Below are 19,576 nucleotides of genomic sequence, written 5' to 3'. Positions count from 1 at the left end.
CCACTGCACTCCAGCCCGGGCAACAGAGCAAGACTCCGTCTCAAAAAAAAAAAAAAAAAAAAAAAAGAACAATTGTTTTCTTAAACCATTTTGCAGGGACTATTCTCAGATGTCATTACAACTAGGAAGGACTGCAAAGCGGGTAAACAGAAAACAACCTTTCATCGCTAGGAAAAAAATCGTCTGAAAGTCTTTCATAAAAGCAGCTCCTGATAAGGAGTTTGGGACTGGACAGTGAATCGCTGAATAAAATTAAATCTCGACATCTTGGGTCTTCTCCCCGCTGAAGGAAATTCTAACAGCAGGCCTCAGGATGAAGGTAGAGGAAACGTGCTTCAGTTAAGATTTTCTCCAGGGAAAAGAAATCGGCCCAGCAAGATGCACAGAGCACCGTCACGACCACGCACACCGAAGGTCGCACGCGACCCTTTCCAATATAACAGACCCAGCCAGCCGACGATCAGAAGCACAGCACTCACTATTGTGTTAGCCCCGGCGGCGGAAGGACTGAGCCTCACTGCAACGTTAAAGAGTCCTTCTTTGTTCAACCCCAGCCGGGGACGCAGGACGCGGTGTTCCTCCGCGCTCGCCGCGCAGTGCCTGCCCCCCCGCGGCTTTGGAGAGCTGCCATTCGGCACCGGAGTAGCTCCGCGCTCCCAGAATGCACCAGCAGTCCGCGGGAAACCAAAATGGCGAGGGGCTGTATTGAAGTGGGCTGTGTTTGAGGCCAGTGTAAGAAAGCTCATTCTACCCCCAACCCTCGTCTCCAAAGACCTCGGTTTGTGCGTGCATATGTGCCGGGTACGCGGTGGGGCAGGTGCCCAGTAAGTGCTCGGACTCGCAGGGGAAGCGCCCACGGGGACGGATTGGTTGTTTTTTCCTGTATGAAGCGGTTGGCACCACTGAAGTGACCGAATGAGGTGAGAGACCTTGGCCTGGGAACAGACTCTTCCGGAGGAGATGGGGGTGGGGGAGAAGGAGGAAGAAAGGAAGCATGTATAAAAGGGAAAGATGGAGGACCAAGGTGGGGGTGGGGGCTCCTGTATGTGGGTGCCTTTGCATTTATGTGTATATTGAAAAGAATGGATGAAGAGGAGTAGTCAGTTGAGTGTTGGAGAAAATAGGGACTAAAGGAGCAAGTAGGTCGTTGGGGGAGTCTGTTGGAGGAAGATGAAACGTTGAGACGGGGAAGCTGTGTTTGGACGGCAGGAAGGAACCTGGGGGCGGGAGACGGTTGGAGGGGCAGGATGAACCTAGTGACGAGGGAGTGGGGAGCCGAGAGGAGGAGCCGTTGGGAAATGGGGGCTGAGGGAAATGTGGGGAGCAGAGTGGAGGGCTGCCTGGGACCTTAGCAGTGCGCAAAGGGAAGTAGCAGCTTGGAATCGGAGGGTGGTGAAATTGTATGGAATTGGAGTAGGTGCTGGTAAGGATAAGGGGAACACACTGAAGTGGAGGTGGAAGCACAACCTGAAAGCTTAAAGGGAAGAGATGGGAGGGAAAGTGAGATGGGGGAGAGCTGGTACCTTATATTTGGAACTCACCGAAAATCTGAGGCCTTTCTTCTAATTAAACCTAACTCATACAATCTACATCTAGAATATAGATTTGTATTGTATTCATTTTTACAACTGAGGTAATTACGGCTTAAGGAATTTTAACTAATTTGCCAAGATTTGTTAACATATTTCGGTAGTGCCAGAACTCTAACTCTGACTGTGTTTTACAATCTGGTGTCCTTGGTTGCTTGAATTTTTCTTTGGAAGCAATTAGAGAGAACAGATGGATTTATCGGGGTGATCTGACGAACAGCAAGGGTTTGTGAACAATGGGAAAAGGCTAGTGGAATGTTACTCTATTCTTTAAAACATTTAACTTTGGTTAAAGATAGAAACTATGTAACACTAACTTAAATGTGAAAACCTAGCTAGGCCTGTGTGTAATACATAGGAAAGCACCATGTGAGGTCAGTACAGAGCTAGAAATATGTAAATAGTACCTGATTTAATTTGACTCCAGAACCTCCGGTGGTAATAGTAGTTACTTTCTCCTTCAGGTCGATTCCATGTGACCCTGCTGTATACCTAGCCTACAAGGTGGTTTCAATTTCCATGCTTTCATTCTCTCTTGGGAATTCCTTTTTTTTTTTTTTTTTTGTCAGTAAATTTCAAAGATAGTTGAATGTACAAGTAGTTAATGTGGATAAAATGTAATTAAATTCATTGTAACCTTTTTAAGGTTTGAAAGTGCTTTAAAGGGAGTTGTTTTGACTGATGGCTTTAAGTGCCCGATAGTTTAGTTATAACTTGAGAGGGAATACAAAATGACTGTTGTTTTTTTCAGATTCCTAAATATAAAAATGTATTTGAATTCACATTTTAAAATTAGTTCACCTGCAGTTTTTTAAAGTGCTAAAACTGTTCTAAGTATTTGAATTAAGAACGCACCTGCTTCCTGATACTACATTTATAATGTTAGTGGGTATTAACGGAAATGTGTGACTATCAGGATGAAATGCACACACAGTTTTAGAACTAGTTGTACAGAAATCATCTTGTTAAGCCTTTTTTCTAGATGACACAATTATATTTAATAGTTCTTTAAATTATCCCCGTTTCCTCAAAGCTCTGTTGGGAAAGACATTTTATTCTGTGTATTTTACTGTGGGTCATTAACTCTTTGATTTCATGGATTATAAATATTCCTTTTTGTGGGATCTTTTAAGGATAATTTGCTTTAATCATTTTTCAGTATAATCTTTACATCTGACTTGAAGAAACTGAGGAGTTGCCGTGACCAACATCTGTAGCTTGATGGTTCTGAAAGTAAAACTTAACTGCTGTTTTAGTTAGTCTACACTTTCATGAACGATCTTTGATGGCTAATATGTTTGTACTTTGTTTTCCCTGTTCTTCAGGAAAATTTGTTTATTGCTGTGAAATCCAGTATAACAATCCTAAACTGGAATGTAAAAGTTTCCCTGTGGATATTTCTTAGGTATTAGAGTGCTATCTAGTAGAAATTTCTCCAGTGATGGCAGTGTTCTATATCTGCTGTATCCAGTACAGTAGCCAGTAGCCACATGTGGGTATTGAACACTAGAAATGTTAACTAGGGAGACTAAGAACTGAATTTATAATTTAATTCATTAAAACTAAAATTTAAATGGCCATATGTAGCAGTGCTATTGTAATGGACAGCACAGTATTAGCGGTTATTGCATCCATGTATTGAGGAATTGTTACCTTCATTAACCATGGAAACCACAGGAATCCAAGGATGAGGAACTGCCGTAGAACTGAGGAAGTTCAGATTCTTTTTGTACATTTAAGATGAAGTATTCATTTTTACCGTATACCATGTCTTCTGTCATATTTCTGTTTTCGTATAACATTGCAATAGAGTAATGAAAGATAGTGACCTCTCTAGTCTTTAAAATATAAGATTCTGATTCTTGTGTCAAAAAACAACAAAAGATGGATATTAGGAATGTTTTGTTGTTTAAAAAAATTACTTTGTTTTTACACTTAGGTAAAAAAAACTTAAGGAATATTTCAAACATAATACAAAGTGAGCAGAATAGAATAATGAACTTTTATGTATCCTTTTTTTTTTTTTTTTTTTTTGTAAAAAGAGACAGGGTCTTCCTCTGTCACCCAGGCTGGAGTGAAGTAGTGCTATCATAAGTCACTGCAGCCTCAAACTCCTGGGCCAAAGTGATCCTCCTGCCTTAGCCTGCCAAGTAGTTAGGACTACAGGTGCACACCACCACACCTGGCAAATTTTTAGTTTTTTTTGTAGAGACGGGATCTTACTGTGTTGCCCGGGCTGGTCATGAACTTCTGGCCTCAAGCAATCCTCCTGCTGTGGCCTCCCAAAGTGTTGGGATTGAGCCACTGCACCCAGCCCATTGTTTTTACTATTTTTTAAAGTTTTATTTTTAGGTAAAGTGTATATTGAAATGCACAAATCTTAACTGTACAGTTTTAAAATAAGTTTTATTGAGATATAATTTATATACTATAGTTGTATGTACATAATTGACATGCAACCTTTGAAAGTGTACAGTTGAGTGGTTTTTTTAGTATACTCACATGTGCAACCATCACCACTACCTAATTTCAGAACATTTTCATCACCCCAAAAAGAAAATCTTAATCCATTAACAGTCACTCCCCTTCACCCCTCCCCTGTCTTCTGGCAACCACTAATTTACTTTCTGTGTCTATAGATTTGCCTGTTCTGGACATTTCATATAAATGGAGTAGTACAATATGTGGCCTTTTATGTCTGGCTTCCTTCACTTAGCATAACTGTGTTAGTCCATTCTTGCACTGCTATGAAGAAATACCTGAGACTGGGTAATTTATAAAGAAAATAATTTTGACTGGCTTGCGGTTCCACAGGCTATACAGGAAGCATGACTGGGGAGGCCTCAGGAAACTTCCCCTCGGAGTGGCCCTCTTGAAGTGGCCAGAGCAGGAGGATTAGATGGGGGCAGTGCCACACACTTTTAAACAACCAGAGAACTCAGCATCATGAGAACAGCAGGGGGGAAAATCTGCCTGCATGATCCAGTCATTTCCCACCAGGGCCTTCCTCCAATGTTGGGGATTACAGTTTGACAGGAGATTGGGCAGGAACACAAAATGCAAACTATATCATTAATGTTTTCAAGGTACAGCCATGTTGTAGCATTTATAGTCACTTCATATATTTTTAGGACCAAATAACATTTCATTATATGAATATACCTTTTTTGTTTGTCTACTCATCAGTTGATGGACATTTGGGTTGTTCCCACATTTTGACTTTTATAAGTAATGCTTCAGTGATCATTCATGTATAAGGTTTGGGTGAACATGTTTTTGTTTCTCTTGGGTACACATATCTAGGAGTGAAATTGCTGGGTCAGATGGTAACTCGGATTAATGTTTTGAGGAACTGCCAAACTGTTTTTCAAAGAGACTGCACCATTCTGCAATCTCACAAGCAATTATCTGGTGAGTGATTATCTCACCAGTTTATCCACATCCTCACTGATACTTGTTATAGTCTGTCTTTTGATTATAACCATTCTAGGTTTGAATTGGTATTTCATTGTGGTTTTGATTTGCATTTCACCTATGGCTAATTATATTGAGGATCATGTACTTGTTGGCCATTTGTATACCTTTGGAGAACTGTCTATTTAAGTCTTTTACTCATTTAAAAAATGAGGCTGTCTTTTTTATTCTTGAGTTGTAGGAGTTTTTCACGTATTTTGGATACAAGTCTTTTATCAGATATGATTTGCAGACTTTTTTTTTCCATCCTGTGGACTGTCTCTTCACTTTCTTGATGGTGTCCTTTTAAGCACAAATGTTTTTGATTTTGCTAAAGTTCAATTTATTCCTTTTTTTTTTTGCTTATGCTTTTGATGCCATATCTAAAGAGCTTTATAGTTTTCGCTTTTACATTTAGTGTCTGTCATCTATTTTGAGTTAATTTTTTATATATGGTGTGAGGTAGGGGTCCAACTTCAGTGTTTTGCATGTGGATACCAGTTTTCTAGTACCATTTGTTAAAAAAAACTAATTCTTTCATCATTGACTTGTGTTTGACAATCTTGTCAAAAATAAATTAACCATCCATGTAAAGGTTTGTTCCTGGATCACAGTTTTATTCCATTGATTTATGTGTTTGTACTTAGGACTGTACCATAACATTTTAATTACCATTACTTCATAGTAAGTTTTGAAATTGGGACATGTGAGTCCTCAAGTTTTTTCTTTTTTAAAAACAATTTGGCTATTCTGGGCTCCTTTCACTTTTCCATGTAAATTTTAGGATTAATCTGTGAGTCTGTGCAAAAAACGCAGCTGGGATTTTGGTAGGTATTGTATTGAATCTATAGATTGATTTGGGAAGACTTGTCATTTTAATATTATTAACATCTATGAACATGGGATGCCTTTCCAGTTACATAGATGTTATGTAATTTCTTTCTCTGACATTATGTAGTTTTCATTGTACAATTCTTGAATTTCTTCTGTTAAATTTATTCCTGAGCCAGGCACGGTAGTCCCAGCTACTTAGGAGGCTGAGGCAGGAGGATTGGGTAGGAGGATTGCTTGAGCCCAGGAGTTTGAGACTGCAGTGAACTATGAGAGCTATGATGTGCCACTGCTGCAGTCCAGCCTGGGTGACAAAGCAAGGCCCTGTCTCTAAAAATGTAAGTATTAAAAGAAATACTTTGAACATATAGAAACAAAGTAAACCATTTTCCTTGATAAGATAAAGCATCACTTTCTCCTGTCCTCATTTAATTTAAAGTTCTTATCGGTACTTGAACCCCTCTATTGATTCTCATTTCTGAGGATTTTTTGATAGCAGGTAAAGAATTCTCCCATAATCAGGGAGATAGAAGGATAGTTTGTGAAGCACTTATCTAGTACTAAAAATACTTTTAAAATTTCAAAGCATTGTCATTATAATATAGTTATGGATCCTAATGACATTACCTTTCTTTTTTCTTTTTTTCCTTTTTTTTTTTGAGATGGAGTCCAGGCAATGGTGCCATCTCAGCTCACTGCAAGCTCTGCCTCCCGGGTTCGTGCCATTCTCCTGCCTCAGTCTCCCGAGTAGCTGGGACTACAGGTGCCCGACACCATGCCCGGCTAATTTTTTTTGTATTTTTTAGTAGAGATGGGGTTTCACCGTGTTGGCCAGGATGGTCTCCATCTCCTGACCTCGTGATCCGCCTGCCTTGGCCTCCCAAAGTGCTGGGATTATAGGGGTGAGCCACCACACCCTATTGTTTTTTTCTTCATTAAAAGAGACAGGGTCTCTCTCTTGCCCAGCCTGGAGTGCAGTGGCATGATCATAGCTCACTGTACCCTCACACTTCCAGGCTCAAGTGATCCTTTCACCTCAGCCTCCTGCGTAGCTAGGACTACAGGTGCCTGCAACCACACCTGGCTGATTTTTAAAATATTCTGTAGCAACGGGGTCTTGGTATGTTGCCCATGCTAGTCTTGGACTCCTGGCCTCAAACAATCCTCCTGCCTTGGCCTCCTTAGGTGCTGGGATTACAGGCATGAGTCACTGGGCCTAGCCAGGGCCAACTTTTAGCGTCCATAGGTTCTTTGGGTCATACTGCAAAACTTGAGTATCTGTGGATTTTGGTATCCTCAGGAGGTTCTGTGACCAGTGCCTTGTGGATACCAAGGGACAACTAAATAGCATATACATAAACTAGTAACATAGTCGTTTGTTATTAGTATTGTGTATTGTACCTAATGAGTATATGTGCAAGACTTTATGCTACTGGCAGTGCAGTAGGTTTGTTTTATACCAATGTCACTGCAAACACATTGTAAAGCATTGCATTACAGTGGTTACAAAGTCACTGAGTAATAGAAATTTTTCAGCTTCATTATAATCTTATGGGACCATTGTTGTATATGTAATCTGTGGTTGACCAAAATGTTACTGTGTAGCACATGACTATGCTTAGAAGGAAGGATCAGCTATGTAAATAATGAAGGAGGGGGCCGGGCTCATTGGCTTACACCTGCAATCCTAGCACTTTGAGAGGCTAAGGTGGGCAGATCGCTTGAGGCCAGGAGTTTGAGACCAGCTGGGCCAACATGATGAAACCCTGTCTCTACTAAAAATACAAACAAATTAGCCAGGTGTGGTGGTGCATGTCTGTAATCCCAGCTACTGAGGAGGCTGAGGTTCACTTGAACCCAGGAGGCGGAGGCTGCAGTGAGCCGAGATTGCACCACTGCACTCTAGCCTGGGTGACAGAGTGAGACTCTGTCTCAAAAAAAAGAAAAAAGATGAGGAAGAAGGGCAATTTTGGTAGTAGGTACAATATGTATGAATGCCTTGGGTGGGAAAGATCTTGGTTTGTGAATAATCGATAGACAGCTCCAGGTGAATCTTGAGATGCAAAGACATATTCCTATGGGAGAAGAAAACAAATATATTGTATTTGACTTGTAGCATTATCAGCCTAGTAATTATGTTAGTTTCCCAGTTCTGTTGGTGTTTGAAGAACTATTTATAAAGTCCTTTTGTATTTGTCTATATGAGACTCTTAAATACAGAGCTTTGAAAATATATACTACAGTCAGCTGTCTTTGAACTTTTTCTTGTGTCAAAATTGGACAGACAGCTACAGGTTGAATATCCCTTATTTGAAATGCTTGGGACCAGAAGGGTTTTGGATTTTAGACTTTTTCAGATTTTGGAAATTTGCGTATACAAATGAGATGTCTTGGGGATGAGACCCAAGTTTAAACAGAAAATTAATTTATGTTTCATATACACGTTGTATGCCTAGTCTAAAGCTTGTTTTTTCCTTGGGGACACTGAATAAACTGTGTTGTACCACTTGTGTTTTGACTACAACCCATCACGAGGTCAGATGTGGAATTTTTCACATGGGGTCGATGCTTAGAAAGTTTCAGATTTTGAAGCATTTCAGATTTTGGACTTTTAGAATAGGGATGCTCAACTTGTATTGGTATCTGAGTACACTTAACAACCAAGTTGAACCATCTGTAGAAATGCATCATTTCATCACTGGTGGATGACTTCAGTTAGACCTATAAAAAGGCCTTAGTGGCAAAATATACTGTGGACAAGAGGCTGGATAATGGCAGTGAATGGCCTGATTTCACCATTTGCTAAGTCTGAAAATATTCTTGGCCTTCCCCACAGTATGTGGCCTTGGTTCGTAATTGGGACCCAAAAGTGACAAATATCTAGAATAACTTTGTCTCAGAAATAGTATCACTTAACTGGGGTTTACCATAGTAGAGCCAAGCATTACCTATCTTTCTTTACAACTTTAAGGAAGTAATTTTACTTCTGAGTTCCACATTTTTCATTTGTTAAACAGTAGTCTTCCCTTCCTATTTTATGGCATTATTGGGAGGAGAAAATTAGATATGAATGCTTTTGAGAAAGTTAAACGGTATAGTAAGATGAAGATATTTTCAAGCTCTTGTGATCCATGTACTCTACTACCTACCAAAGATCCAGTTCATACTTTCCTTTGTAGTAGTTGGAACTTTTAAAACTCTAGGGTACAGTTAGTGGCCTGCAGCAAGAGCCCCTCAGTGCTATTATTTCTTTCTCCTTGGTCTTAGGACCAGAGTCTGCAGGATTATAATGAAAACGCTGAACTTTCCAGTTCATCCTTGACTGAATTGTTAGTGGAGGCTCATTTTGTGTAGTGTAATCAACTTTATAAATTCTGGACTCGAACATAAATGTATATACCTGTACTTAATTCACATTTTTCTGTGTTTTTTATGTGTATTATTGGCCTTGTTGGTTTTGGTGTTTTAAGTCTGTAGTTAACCTTTCTTTGTTATTCATTGTATATGTGAGATAATATCAAGGATTCCTTTTACACAAATAATTTAGATGGCTTTGGATATTGTGATGTAAAGATTTTACCGATTGTCATATTGGCTTTAAAAGAAATCAGGTATATTTTTGAAATCTATGACTGTTTCTAAATGTTTGGTATTTGCCATTTCAAAATACTTGATATATTTGACAGTGTCATTTATAATTTTTTTTTTGAAATGGAATCTCACTTTCTTGCCCAGGCGGGAATGCAGTGGTGCGATCTCAGCTCACTGCAACCTCTGCCTCCTGGGTTCAAGCAGTTCTCGTGTCTCAGCCACTCAAGTAGCTGGGATTACAGCTGTGTGCCAACGTGCCTGGCTAATTTTTGTGTTTTTTGGTAGAGATGGGGTTTCACCACATTGGCCAGGCTGGTATGGAACTCCTGACCTCAAGCGATGTGCCTGCCTTGGCCTACCAGTGTGGAGTGCTGGGATTACAGGCATGAGCCACCATGCCCGACCTCATTTACAGTTTTTTTAAAAAAACTTAAGATCTGTATTTTTTATAGTTTATAAAAGTATTTTTGTGATCACAGAAATACATGCTTTTGGTAGAAACACATACAAAGGTGTTCTATAAAACTGACTTTTTATCATACATTTTAAGATATTTAAAAAATATTTTCTGTAATTTCATGAAGAGTACTAAAGCTACACTCACTGAAATTGTAAACACCTCTGTTCATTGTCTGACCTGTTAGGTGGTTAAGCTATTTTTAATTCTAGGGGGCTCAGGCTGAACTTGAGGTTGGGGAGGAGAATTTGCCTCTGCTTTTAGTTGCAATTTTCAAATGAGGTGAAATTAAGTACAATTTGTAAGGCTTTTTTGGCTTTTTAATTCTAGATAAATACATAAATAAATTTGGGGCTCTGTGTAATAGAATATGTGCTTTTATAGGATAGTGATACTTGCTTGATAAATGGAGGATTTACTTACTAGTATGTGTATTGATAAATATGGACTTCGATTAGTTTATTCAAGAGAGATTTTTAAGTCCCTACTTTATGCCATACCTTGAAAAGTTTTAGAGTTCCAGTGATGAGCAAAATGTTTATTTTCAATTGTAATTCAAAATGCACGTTCCACTTGTTTACATGGAGTTATTAGACTGTAAATTTCTAGAAATTGATTCTGCCTTAAAAAAAAAAGAGAGAGAGATGGAGCCTCTCGAGTGCAGTGATGCAATCACAGCTCTCATAGTTCACTGTATCACTGTAGCTTTTGTACTCCTGGGCCCAGGCTGTTGTCACACTTCAGCCTCCCAAGTAGTTGGGACTGCACGCTCTCACCACTATGCCTGGCTTAATTTTTTCATTGTTTTAGAGATTGTGTGTGTGTGTGGGGGTCTTGTTATGTTGCCCAGGCTGGTCTTGAACTCCTAGCCTCAAGCGATATTCCTGTCTTGGCCTCCAAAGTATTAATAGCTTGATTGTACCTTTTTTTTTAATTTTTAAAGATAGAGTCTCACTGTATCACCCAGGCTGGAGTGCAGTGGCGCGATCTTGGCTTACTGCAACCTGCGCCTCCCGGGTTCAAGTGATTCTCCTGCCTTAGCCTCCAGAGTAGCTGGGATCACAGATGTGCACCACCACGCCTGCCTAATTTTTTTTTTCAAGATAGAGTTTTGCTCTGTCCCCCAGGCTGGAGTGCGATGGCATGATCTTGGCTCACTGCAAGCTCTGCCTCCCGGGTTCACGCCATACTCTTGCCTCAGCCTCCCGAGTAGCTGGGACTACAGTCGCCTGCCACCACACCTGGCTAATTTTTTGTGTTTTTAGTAGAGATGGGGTTTCACCGTGTTAGCCAGAATGGTCTCCATCTCCTGACCTCGTGATCCTCCCGCCTCGGCCTCCCAAAGTGCTGGGATTATAGGTGTGAGCCACCATACCTGGCCAATTTTTGTATTTTTAGTAGAGATGGGGGTTTCTCCATGCTGGCCAGGTGGGTCTCGAACTCCTGACCTCAGGTGATCTGCCCGCCTTGGCCTCCCAAAGTGTTGGGATTACACGCATGAGCCACCGTGGCTGGCCAATTTTTGTATTTTTAGTAGAGATGGGGATTTCTCTATGCTGACCAGGCAGGTCTCAAACTCCTGACCTAAGGTGATCTGCCTGCCTTGGCCTCCCAAAGTGCTGGGATTAGAGACATGAGCCACCGCGCCTGACTGATTGTACTTTTAATATATCTTTTACACAGAAGATTCAGGTTTAATCATCAGTTTATGAAAGAAAGAGAGTAGGATTGTTGGAATGTGAATATTCTTGGTTATGTTATTTTTGCCCCTAAAACTTTTTTGACCTTTTTGAGGAGCTGAACTTTTAGAATAAGCTAAACTCAGCCTATTAGACCTCACTTCTAAACCCCATGCAGTCTGGCGTTTGAAGTCAGTACTCATATGTGACATTTGAATTGTTATATTCAATAAAGAGTTTTTATTACTCATTTTACTTAATCTGGTACATCTGGTATACTACTACTTAGTTGTATTTTCTCATTTTTTTGGTAATATTTTACTCTCTGGGTTATCTTTATATTTCTCTGGTGACTTCTTTTCCTCGGGATTCTTTTATAAAAAAGCATTTTTAATTTTGTATTTAAAACATTTTTAAAACTTGGCAATACAAGATCTTGCATGTGACCTAGACTAGTTCTCAAACTTCTGGCCTCAAGCAGTCCTCCCACTTCAACCTCCCAAAGTGCTGGGATTATAGGCGACAGCCACTGTGCTTAGCCCCTCTGGAGTTGTTTGTCCATCTTTCAAATAAGAGTTTTCCAGAGATTCCTGTACTTACCTTTCATGAACCATTAACTCTTTGGTGGGGTGGAGATAGTGTACTGACAAGATTGCCAACGTTTCATTTTAGAAAGTAAGAATGTTTTAACCTGTAATCCCAGCACTTTGGGAGGCCGAGACGGGCGGATCACGAGGTTGGGAGATCGAGACCATCCTGGGTAACACGGTGAAACCCCGTCTCTACTAAAAAAATACAAAAAACTAGCCGGGCGAGGTGGCAGTCGCCTGTAGTCCCAGCTACTCCGGAGGCTGAGGCAGGAGAATGGCGTAAACCCGGGAGGCGGAGCTTGCAGTGAGCTGAGATCCGGCCACTGCACTGCAGCCTGGGCGGCTCCGTCCCAAAAAGAAGAGAGAGAGGAAAAAAAAAAGAATGTTTTAAACTGTGACTGCCATTACTGCATAAAAGATACTTACGTTTAAGAATATAGGAAGGATATGCCCTCAAAATACAGAGTGGTCTTTTAAGTCAACTAACTTAAATACTAAATACATTGTTCTTGCTTTTCTTACTTTGCTGTAGATCAGTACTGGTTTATGGACTTGAGTTGAGAACCACTGTTTTAAACAGTTGTTTCTTGAGCTGTTTTAAGGAAAGGGGGTGTGGAGTTTCTGTTGTCTCATGTCAGAGAAAACTATAGAGTATTTCTTAACATATTAAAATCTCCAAGAAGTCCTTTTGTGAAAAGCCCCACAGTTTGCCTGGTTACTGGGATGTTTTCTTCTACTTTTTCTTTGATAATTTTTCCCCACCTTTTTTCTGTTTTCATACATTGGATGTCTTAGATTGAGCCTCTGGTTGTCTTAATCTATTTTCTCTTATTACCTATCGTTGATTTTTTTTCTCTTGAAATTTTTATTTTGGCTGTAATTCTGTTTCTCAGAGGTCATTATTTCATGGATGCAATGTTTTCTCAGATCTCTGAGGATATTAATTGGTTATTGAAACAGTTTTTTCACATACCAACTATTAATGTTCTTTAGAACTAGTATTTCAGAGAATATCCTTTTGAAGCACTGCCATGGATGTTGATGTTACCAAGGGTTTGTCTTCACTGCTTTTATCATTTTCTATCTTTTAAAAAGTAAATTTGGAATATTCAATGGCAAGCTACTTGCTAAGAGTTTAAAACATCAGATAATTTTGAAATTAAAAGGCTTTTTACCAAAACAATGTAGTTTCTTGTCTGTTTCCTCCACCCCTTCCCACTCCTAGAGGCAATAACTTTTAACTGTTAGCTAATTCTTTATATCTCTAAATAAAATCGCACTGCATTTAGATTCATCAATTTTATATTGTTTTATAATATTAGATGAGAATGAATGAGGAGAGGAGTAAGGGGGTAAGCTTTCTCTATAAATATATTCTGTATAACATGTTAGATGAAACATAATGTTATAGAGAAAACTTTCTCTATAAACAATGTCAGATGAGAAAGAAATTCATTGCTCCTCTCATTCTTTCAATATAGTTATATAAAACATTTTAAACTGTTTTCATTTGTGAGTATATAAAAATTGTTTACATGTGAAGAACCACATAGAATATGGTACCACAAAGTAGTGGTGAGGGTTAGTTAATGCTTGTAAAGAATTTAGAGGCCAGAAGTGGTGGCTCACACCTGTAATCCCAGCACTTTGGGAGGCCAAGGCGGGCAAATCACGAGGTCAGGAGATCGAGATCATCCTGGCTTACATGATGAAACCCCGTCTCTACCAAAAATACAAAAAATTAGCTGGGTGTGGTGGCACACGCCTGTAATCCCAGCTGCTCGGGAGACTGAGGCAGGATAATTCCTTGAACCCGGAAAGCAGAGGTTGCAGTGAGCCAGCATTATGCCACTGCACTCCAGTCTGGAGCCAACATCATGCCACTGTACTCCAGTCTGGATGACAGAGCGAGACTCTCAAAAAAAAAAAAAAAAAAAAAAAAAAAAAGAATTTAGAATAGTGTCAAACACTTGTTAGCTGTTATTTCTAGATTTACATTTTTTTCTTATACAACTATGTTTAAAAATTGCCTCATTACAAAACAAAGTTTGCCTAGTTTTCTTTGAATGTTAAAATCTTCATGTATCTTCAGTTGTTCCACAAAATGTCTCACAGTGCACTTTTCCACAATGTCAATCTGTTATATAATTTATCAGTGCCGTTTATTTTTCTTAGAGATACCCTCCTTGAGCTCTTCTGGAGTTCTGCTTTAATTTGGACTGGTTCTCTAGGCCTGCTGCATGGGAGTTGTTGGGGTTTTCCTTTACCATTATCCTGGGAATTCCTTTCTCTTCTCTTCTGTGTGACATATCTTGCATTCCATGCCTGCCTTTTATTTGGTTTACTCCCTCTGTTTAGCTTTATTAAGCTCAAATAAAGTGTGCTTGGGGGATAAATCCTTAAAGACTATATGGCTGAAAATGTTCTAATTTTCACTCACACACACACACTCTCTCTCTTTTTTTAAAAATGCATTTTAGAGTTAGGGTCTCTCTGTGTTGCCCAGGGTGGAGTGTAGTGGCTATTCACAGTCATGATCAGTACACTACAGCCCTGAACTAGGCTCAAGCAATCCTCCTGCCTCAGCCTCTGGAGTAGCTGGGACTACAGAAGTGTGCCACTGTTGCCCAGCTTTACTTACTCTTTTTAGTCTCTTGATCGATAATTTGGCTGGTTATAAAGTTGATTTTCACCCAGAATTTATTTTTCACTCAGATTTTTAAGTGAATACTTCACTGTCCTCTGACTTGTAATATTGCTATAATGATTATTATTCTCAGTCTCTTGTTAGTTGCCCTTTTATCTCTTTCTCAGTGTAGGATCTTTATCCTTGTTTTTCTTGGAACAAGTCTTTTTTATTCAGTTTGCTGGACACTTGTGGCCTTTTCAATCTGGTTACTTTTCAGTACTGGGATGTTTTCTTCTACTTTGATAATTTTTTCTCCACTGTTTTTCTGTTTTCACGTGTGGTTATTTCTGCTTGATCCTCTGATTTTCTTAATCTGTTTTCTCTTATTTTCTATCTTTGTTATATAAGGTGAAAACTTTTGTAATCACCCCAGGGTCAAAAATGGAACGTTGCCAGCTAATGCAGAAACCCACATTGCAACCCTTTCATCTCCCAGATAATCTCCATCCTGACTTTTATGGTGATTATTTTTTCTTTGTAGTTTTATTATTCAGATGTGCATTTTGAAGATTATAATTTATTTTACTGGTTTTAAAATACATGTTTTAAGATTTTTTTCAATTACAGGTTCTATCTTAGATCTTGCCTCTTTTTTTCTGTGCAGTTTATTTGTGGGAGAAACGAGGTCATTTGTCATGTACATTTCCTAACCTGTATTTTGCTGTTGCATCCCCATTGTGTAGTTGAACATGTTTCTCAGCATTTACTGTAAATTGATGTCTAGATCTAGAGGCTTACTAGGTTCAGGTTTGCTTTTTGGGGGGTGGAGTGGGCAAGACTATTTCACATGTGCTGTGTGTTGTCCCGTCAGAAAACATGTAATGTTTCTCTTGCCGTGGTCTTAGCAGCTACTCATGCTCAGTGCATAGATCTGTTTATTCATTAGATGTTGCAAAATGGTGATTTAAAACATTCATTTTCTTTTTCATTTATTGGCTTGAATATATTTATAGAGAAAATTTACCTCTATTTTCAGCTGGCGCCTTACCTATTCCCCTCTCTGTGCCTTGTATTTCCCTTGATTCAATTCCTTGAAAGAATAAACGTTCCATATTCTGATCGGATGTACAGGGTAGGAGATGTGACTTGGGGGATTCCAAGTGTCTTTTTTTTTTTTTTTGAGATGTGGTCTTGCTCTATTATCCAGGCTGGAATGGAGTGGCTGAATTATATAGCTCACTGTGATTATAGCTCACTGCCACCTCAAACTCCTGGGCTCAAGTGATCCTCCCACGTAAGTGTTCTGAGTAGCTGGGAAGCTGGGACTACAGGTGCATGCCACCATGCCTGAGTAATTAAAAAAAATTTTTTTTGTAGTGGTGGGGTCTCATTATTTACCAGGCTGGTTGCGAACTTCTTGCCTCAAGTGATCCTCGTCTGGCTTCCAAGTGTCCTTTTACACCAACTTCTACGTATTTCTCCATTCTTTTTAATTGTATTTTATTTTTGAGATGGAGTTTAGCTCTTGTTGCCGAGGCTGGAATGCAATGGTGCAATCTTGGCCCACTGCAACCTCTGCCTCCTGGGTTCAAGCGATTCTCCTGCCTCAGCCTCCCAAGTAGCTGGGATTACAGGAATCCACCACTATGTCCAGCTAATTTTTGTATTTTTAGTAGAGACTGGATTTCACCATGTTGGCCAGGATGGTCTTGAACTCCTGACCACAAGTGATCCGCCCACATTGGCCTCCCGAAGTACTGACTGGGATTACAGGCGTGAGCTACCCTGCCTATTTCTCCATTCTTTTTTTTTGAGACGGAGTCTTGCTCTGTCGCCCAGGCTGGAGTGCAGTGGTGTGATCTCAGCTCAGTGCAACATCCACCTCCCGGGTTCAAGCGATTCTTCTGCTTCAGCCTCCTGAGTAGCTGGGACTTCAGGTGCACGTCACCACACCCAGCTAATTGTATTTTTAGTGAGATGGGGTTTCACCATATTGGCCAGGCTGGTCTTAAACTCCTGACCTTGTGATCCGCCTGCTTTGGCCTCCCAAAGTGCTGGGATTGCAGGCGTGAGCCACTGCACCCAGTCTATTTCTCCATTCTTAATGCTCCCACTTGACCTCTGTCTTTTGAGTCTTGTGTCAACAATTCTTTAGTCTTTTGAGGTTCTGCAGAGCAATGGATTTGCTTCTTATTCCTCATTGTTCTTTCAGCTGACACTTATGTTTAATTTTCTTCCTTATTTTATAAGCATTCATTCTTCCATCTGCCTTCTGTCTTCGTATATTGTGATTTAGAATTTCACATGTAACGTGAACGTGAAACATGTATGGTTGAAGATGGAGTGTGTTTTAATTTTTTCTTTTCTCTTTGTTTTGTCATAAGAAGGAACAAGTAAATCTTTACTCTCCTATCTTAATACAGCAAAGTCCTACTGAGCTGTGGATCTTAATTGCCAGCTGCTTCCTAGACTTCATGAATAGTCTTTCCCAAATATTTTCCAATTTTATTAGTTTTTTCAGAGGAACAGCTTTTGTTGCCATTTGTTCTGTCGTATGCTTTTGTTGTTGTTTTTTCCCCTGTGTTAATTTCTGTTCTTTTATTTTTATACTTTTTGGGGCTTATTTTCTTTTTTATCCCTTCAACATGAGATAGCTACTCAATTCATTAACTTTTTTTTTCTTTTCTATTAGATATATTTTGAGACTTACATCTCCAACTACTGCTTTAGCTGCATCCCACAAGTTTTTAATATGTGCTTTTTGTTGTTCAACTTCGAATACTTGCTAATTTCTGTCATGATTTCTTCTTTGGCCCATGGATTATTTAAAAGTGTATGTTTTTTTTTTTTTTTTTTGAGACAGGATCTCAGTCAACTTCCCATGCTGGAGTGCAGTGGTGTGATCATGTCTCACTGCAGCCTTAATCTCTTGGGCTCAGTTGATCCTCCTGCCTCAGCCTCCTGAGTAGCTGGGCCTACAGACATGCACCATCATGCCTGGCTAATTTTTAATTTTTTTGTAGAGATGCGGTTTTGCCATGTTGCCTAGGCTGGTCTCGAACTCCTGAGCTCAAATGATTTGCTCACCTTGGCCTCCCAAGGTGCTGGGATTACAGGCCTGAGCTACTGCGCCTGGCCTAAAAGTGTAGGTCTTGGTTTCCAAACATTTAAGTTATCTTTTTATTGATTTTGGAATCTAATGGCATTGTAGTAATAAAATATATGCTGTGTGATTTTGTAGCTTAAAATTTGTTCAGACTTGCTTTATAGATCAGTATATTGTCAGTTTTTGTGAATATTTTGCCTAGCAGACATCCTTTCTTAGATGAAAGAGGTGATTTAAACTCACTGCTGCTTTCCTCCTAATTTCCCCCATACCATCCTCCCAATTTCCCAAGTTAAAAACTTGGGAGTTGTTCTGAATTTCTCCTTTGCTCTCGATACTACATAAAGTTAATTCTTAATGTCTGTCTGTTTTACTTTTAAATTATTTGTTGTTATAAGAGTGATGCCATGATTATTTTTAAAAACTTGGAAAATATAAAGTTTGTAAACTAGATTACTTAAAACCCTACTATCCAGGGATGTTTTAAAATTCCAGTTTCTTCATGGCCTGATTTCAGGTTTTTCCTTTCTGTTTTTTCGAGATGGAATCTCACTCTGTTGCCCAGGCAGGAGTGCAGTGGTGCGATCTCAGCTTACTGCAACCTCCGCCTCGCAGGTTCAAGCAATTCTTGTGCCTCAGCCTCCTGAGTAGCTGGGATTACAGGTGCGCGCCCCCATGCCCAGTTACTTTTTGTATTTTTAGTAGTGACAGGGTTTCACCTTGTTGTCCAGGCTGGTCTTGAGCTCCTGACCTTAAATGATCTGCCCACCTCAGCCTCCCACAGTGCTGGGATTACAGGCGTGAACCACCACGCCTGGCCCTTTTCTTATTAATAGATTTTTGCTGATTTATTTGGGTTCCCATCTTTTTCTCTCTTTTGCATAGCGTTTGTTTATTCAGTCAGTATTGAGAATCTGTGTGTGCCAGGTACAGAGGATGTGTAACGTAAATAAGACAAAGAGGCAATGTCTCTACTCTTATAGCGTGGTCTTTTTTCGTTTGTTCAGTGTTATCTATGCCACTTTCTCTCTAATTTGAGCTGCAGTTATACTGCAGTTTTGTTCCTAGAAAAGTGTGTGTTGTCTCATGACTTTGTGCCTTTACATATGTTCCCCAGGCTTATGAAATCCTCTCTAAGGTTCAGCTCTGAAACTACTACTCATCCTTTAAGTCTGTAGTTAAAAAGCTAAGTCTTGACGAAGTTTTGTCTGTCCTTGCCTTTTGCTCCTGGACAGATTAGATATTATTCTTCTTGTGTTTATTCATTATAGGAATTACACTGCATATAGATTTTTGGTATGCACACGTGTTTCTCTACAAAGGCTATGTTCCTTGGTGGTATGTACTGTATCTTTCCACATTTGTCTCTCTAACACCTGGCATGGTACCTGGTATATAGCAGGCATTGTGTATTTGTTGAATGACCAGAGCCATTGAATTTAAATAAAATAATCATGTTTTCCTTAACTCTCATTGGACTCTTATTATAAAATGATTTGAGGTATGGATGTTTTGGTTGGTTAACATGTTCTGATTAATTAAGAGTATACACTGAGATACCAGTTTTCAAATATAAGTTGTCAGTAGGTTAGGAGACAAATGTGTATATATTGGTTGTTTATAAGAAGGCTGCATTTTTGCATATGAACCA

At 39.5% G+C, this 19,576-nt stretch overlaps 1 protein-coding gene across 5 annotated transcripts in view; it reads left to right on the top strand.

Moving 5' to 3' along the window:
• The first annotated feature begins 598 nt into the window (after positions 1 to 598).
• MTF2 (metal response element binding transcription factor 2) overlaps positions 599 to 19,576 on the top strand; it is a 58,739-nt gene continuing 39,761 nt past the window's right edge. For 2 of the 5 annotated variants that reach the window (XM_007977941.3, XM_007977940.3), the window contains exon 1: positions 607 to 920. Coding sequence is in view for 2 of the 5 variants with exons in the window: in XM_007977939.3 (XP_007976130.2) it covers positions 916 to 920 (5 nt within the window). In the remaining 3 variants the exon portion in view is untranslated. Of the gene's footprint in view, positions 921 to 19,576 lie in introns of all 5 variants that reach the window. The other 3 variants (XM_007977939.3, XM_007977938.3, XM_038003082.2) reach the window with 3 other exon arrangements.

The sequence above is a fragment of the Chlorocebus sabaeus genome, chromosome 20 (genome assembly GCF_047675955.1).
Source record: "Chlorocebus sabaeus isolate Y175 chromosome 20, mChlSab1.0.hap1, whole genome shotgun sequence".
NCBI lineage: Eukaryota > Metazoa > Chordata > Mammalia > Primates > Cercopithecidae > Chlorocebus > Chlorocebus sabaeus.
Note: the sequence above shows the minus strand (reverse complement) of the source record. Positions and strands in the feature narration are given on the sequence as shown.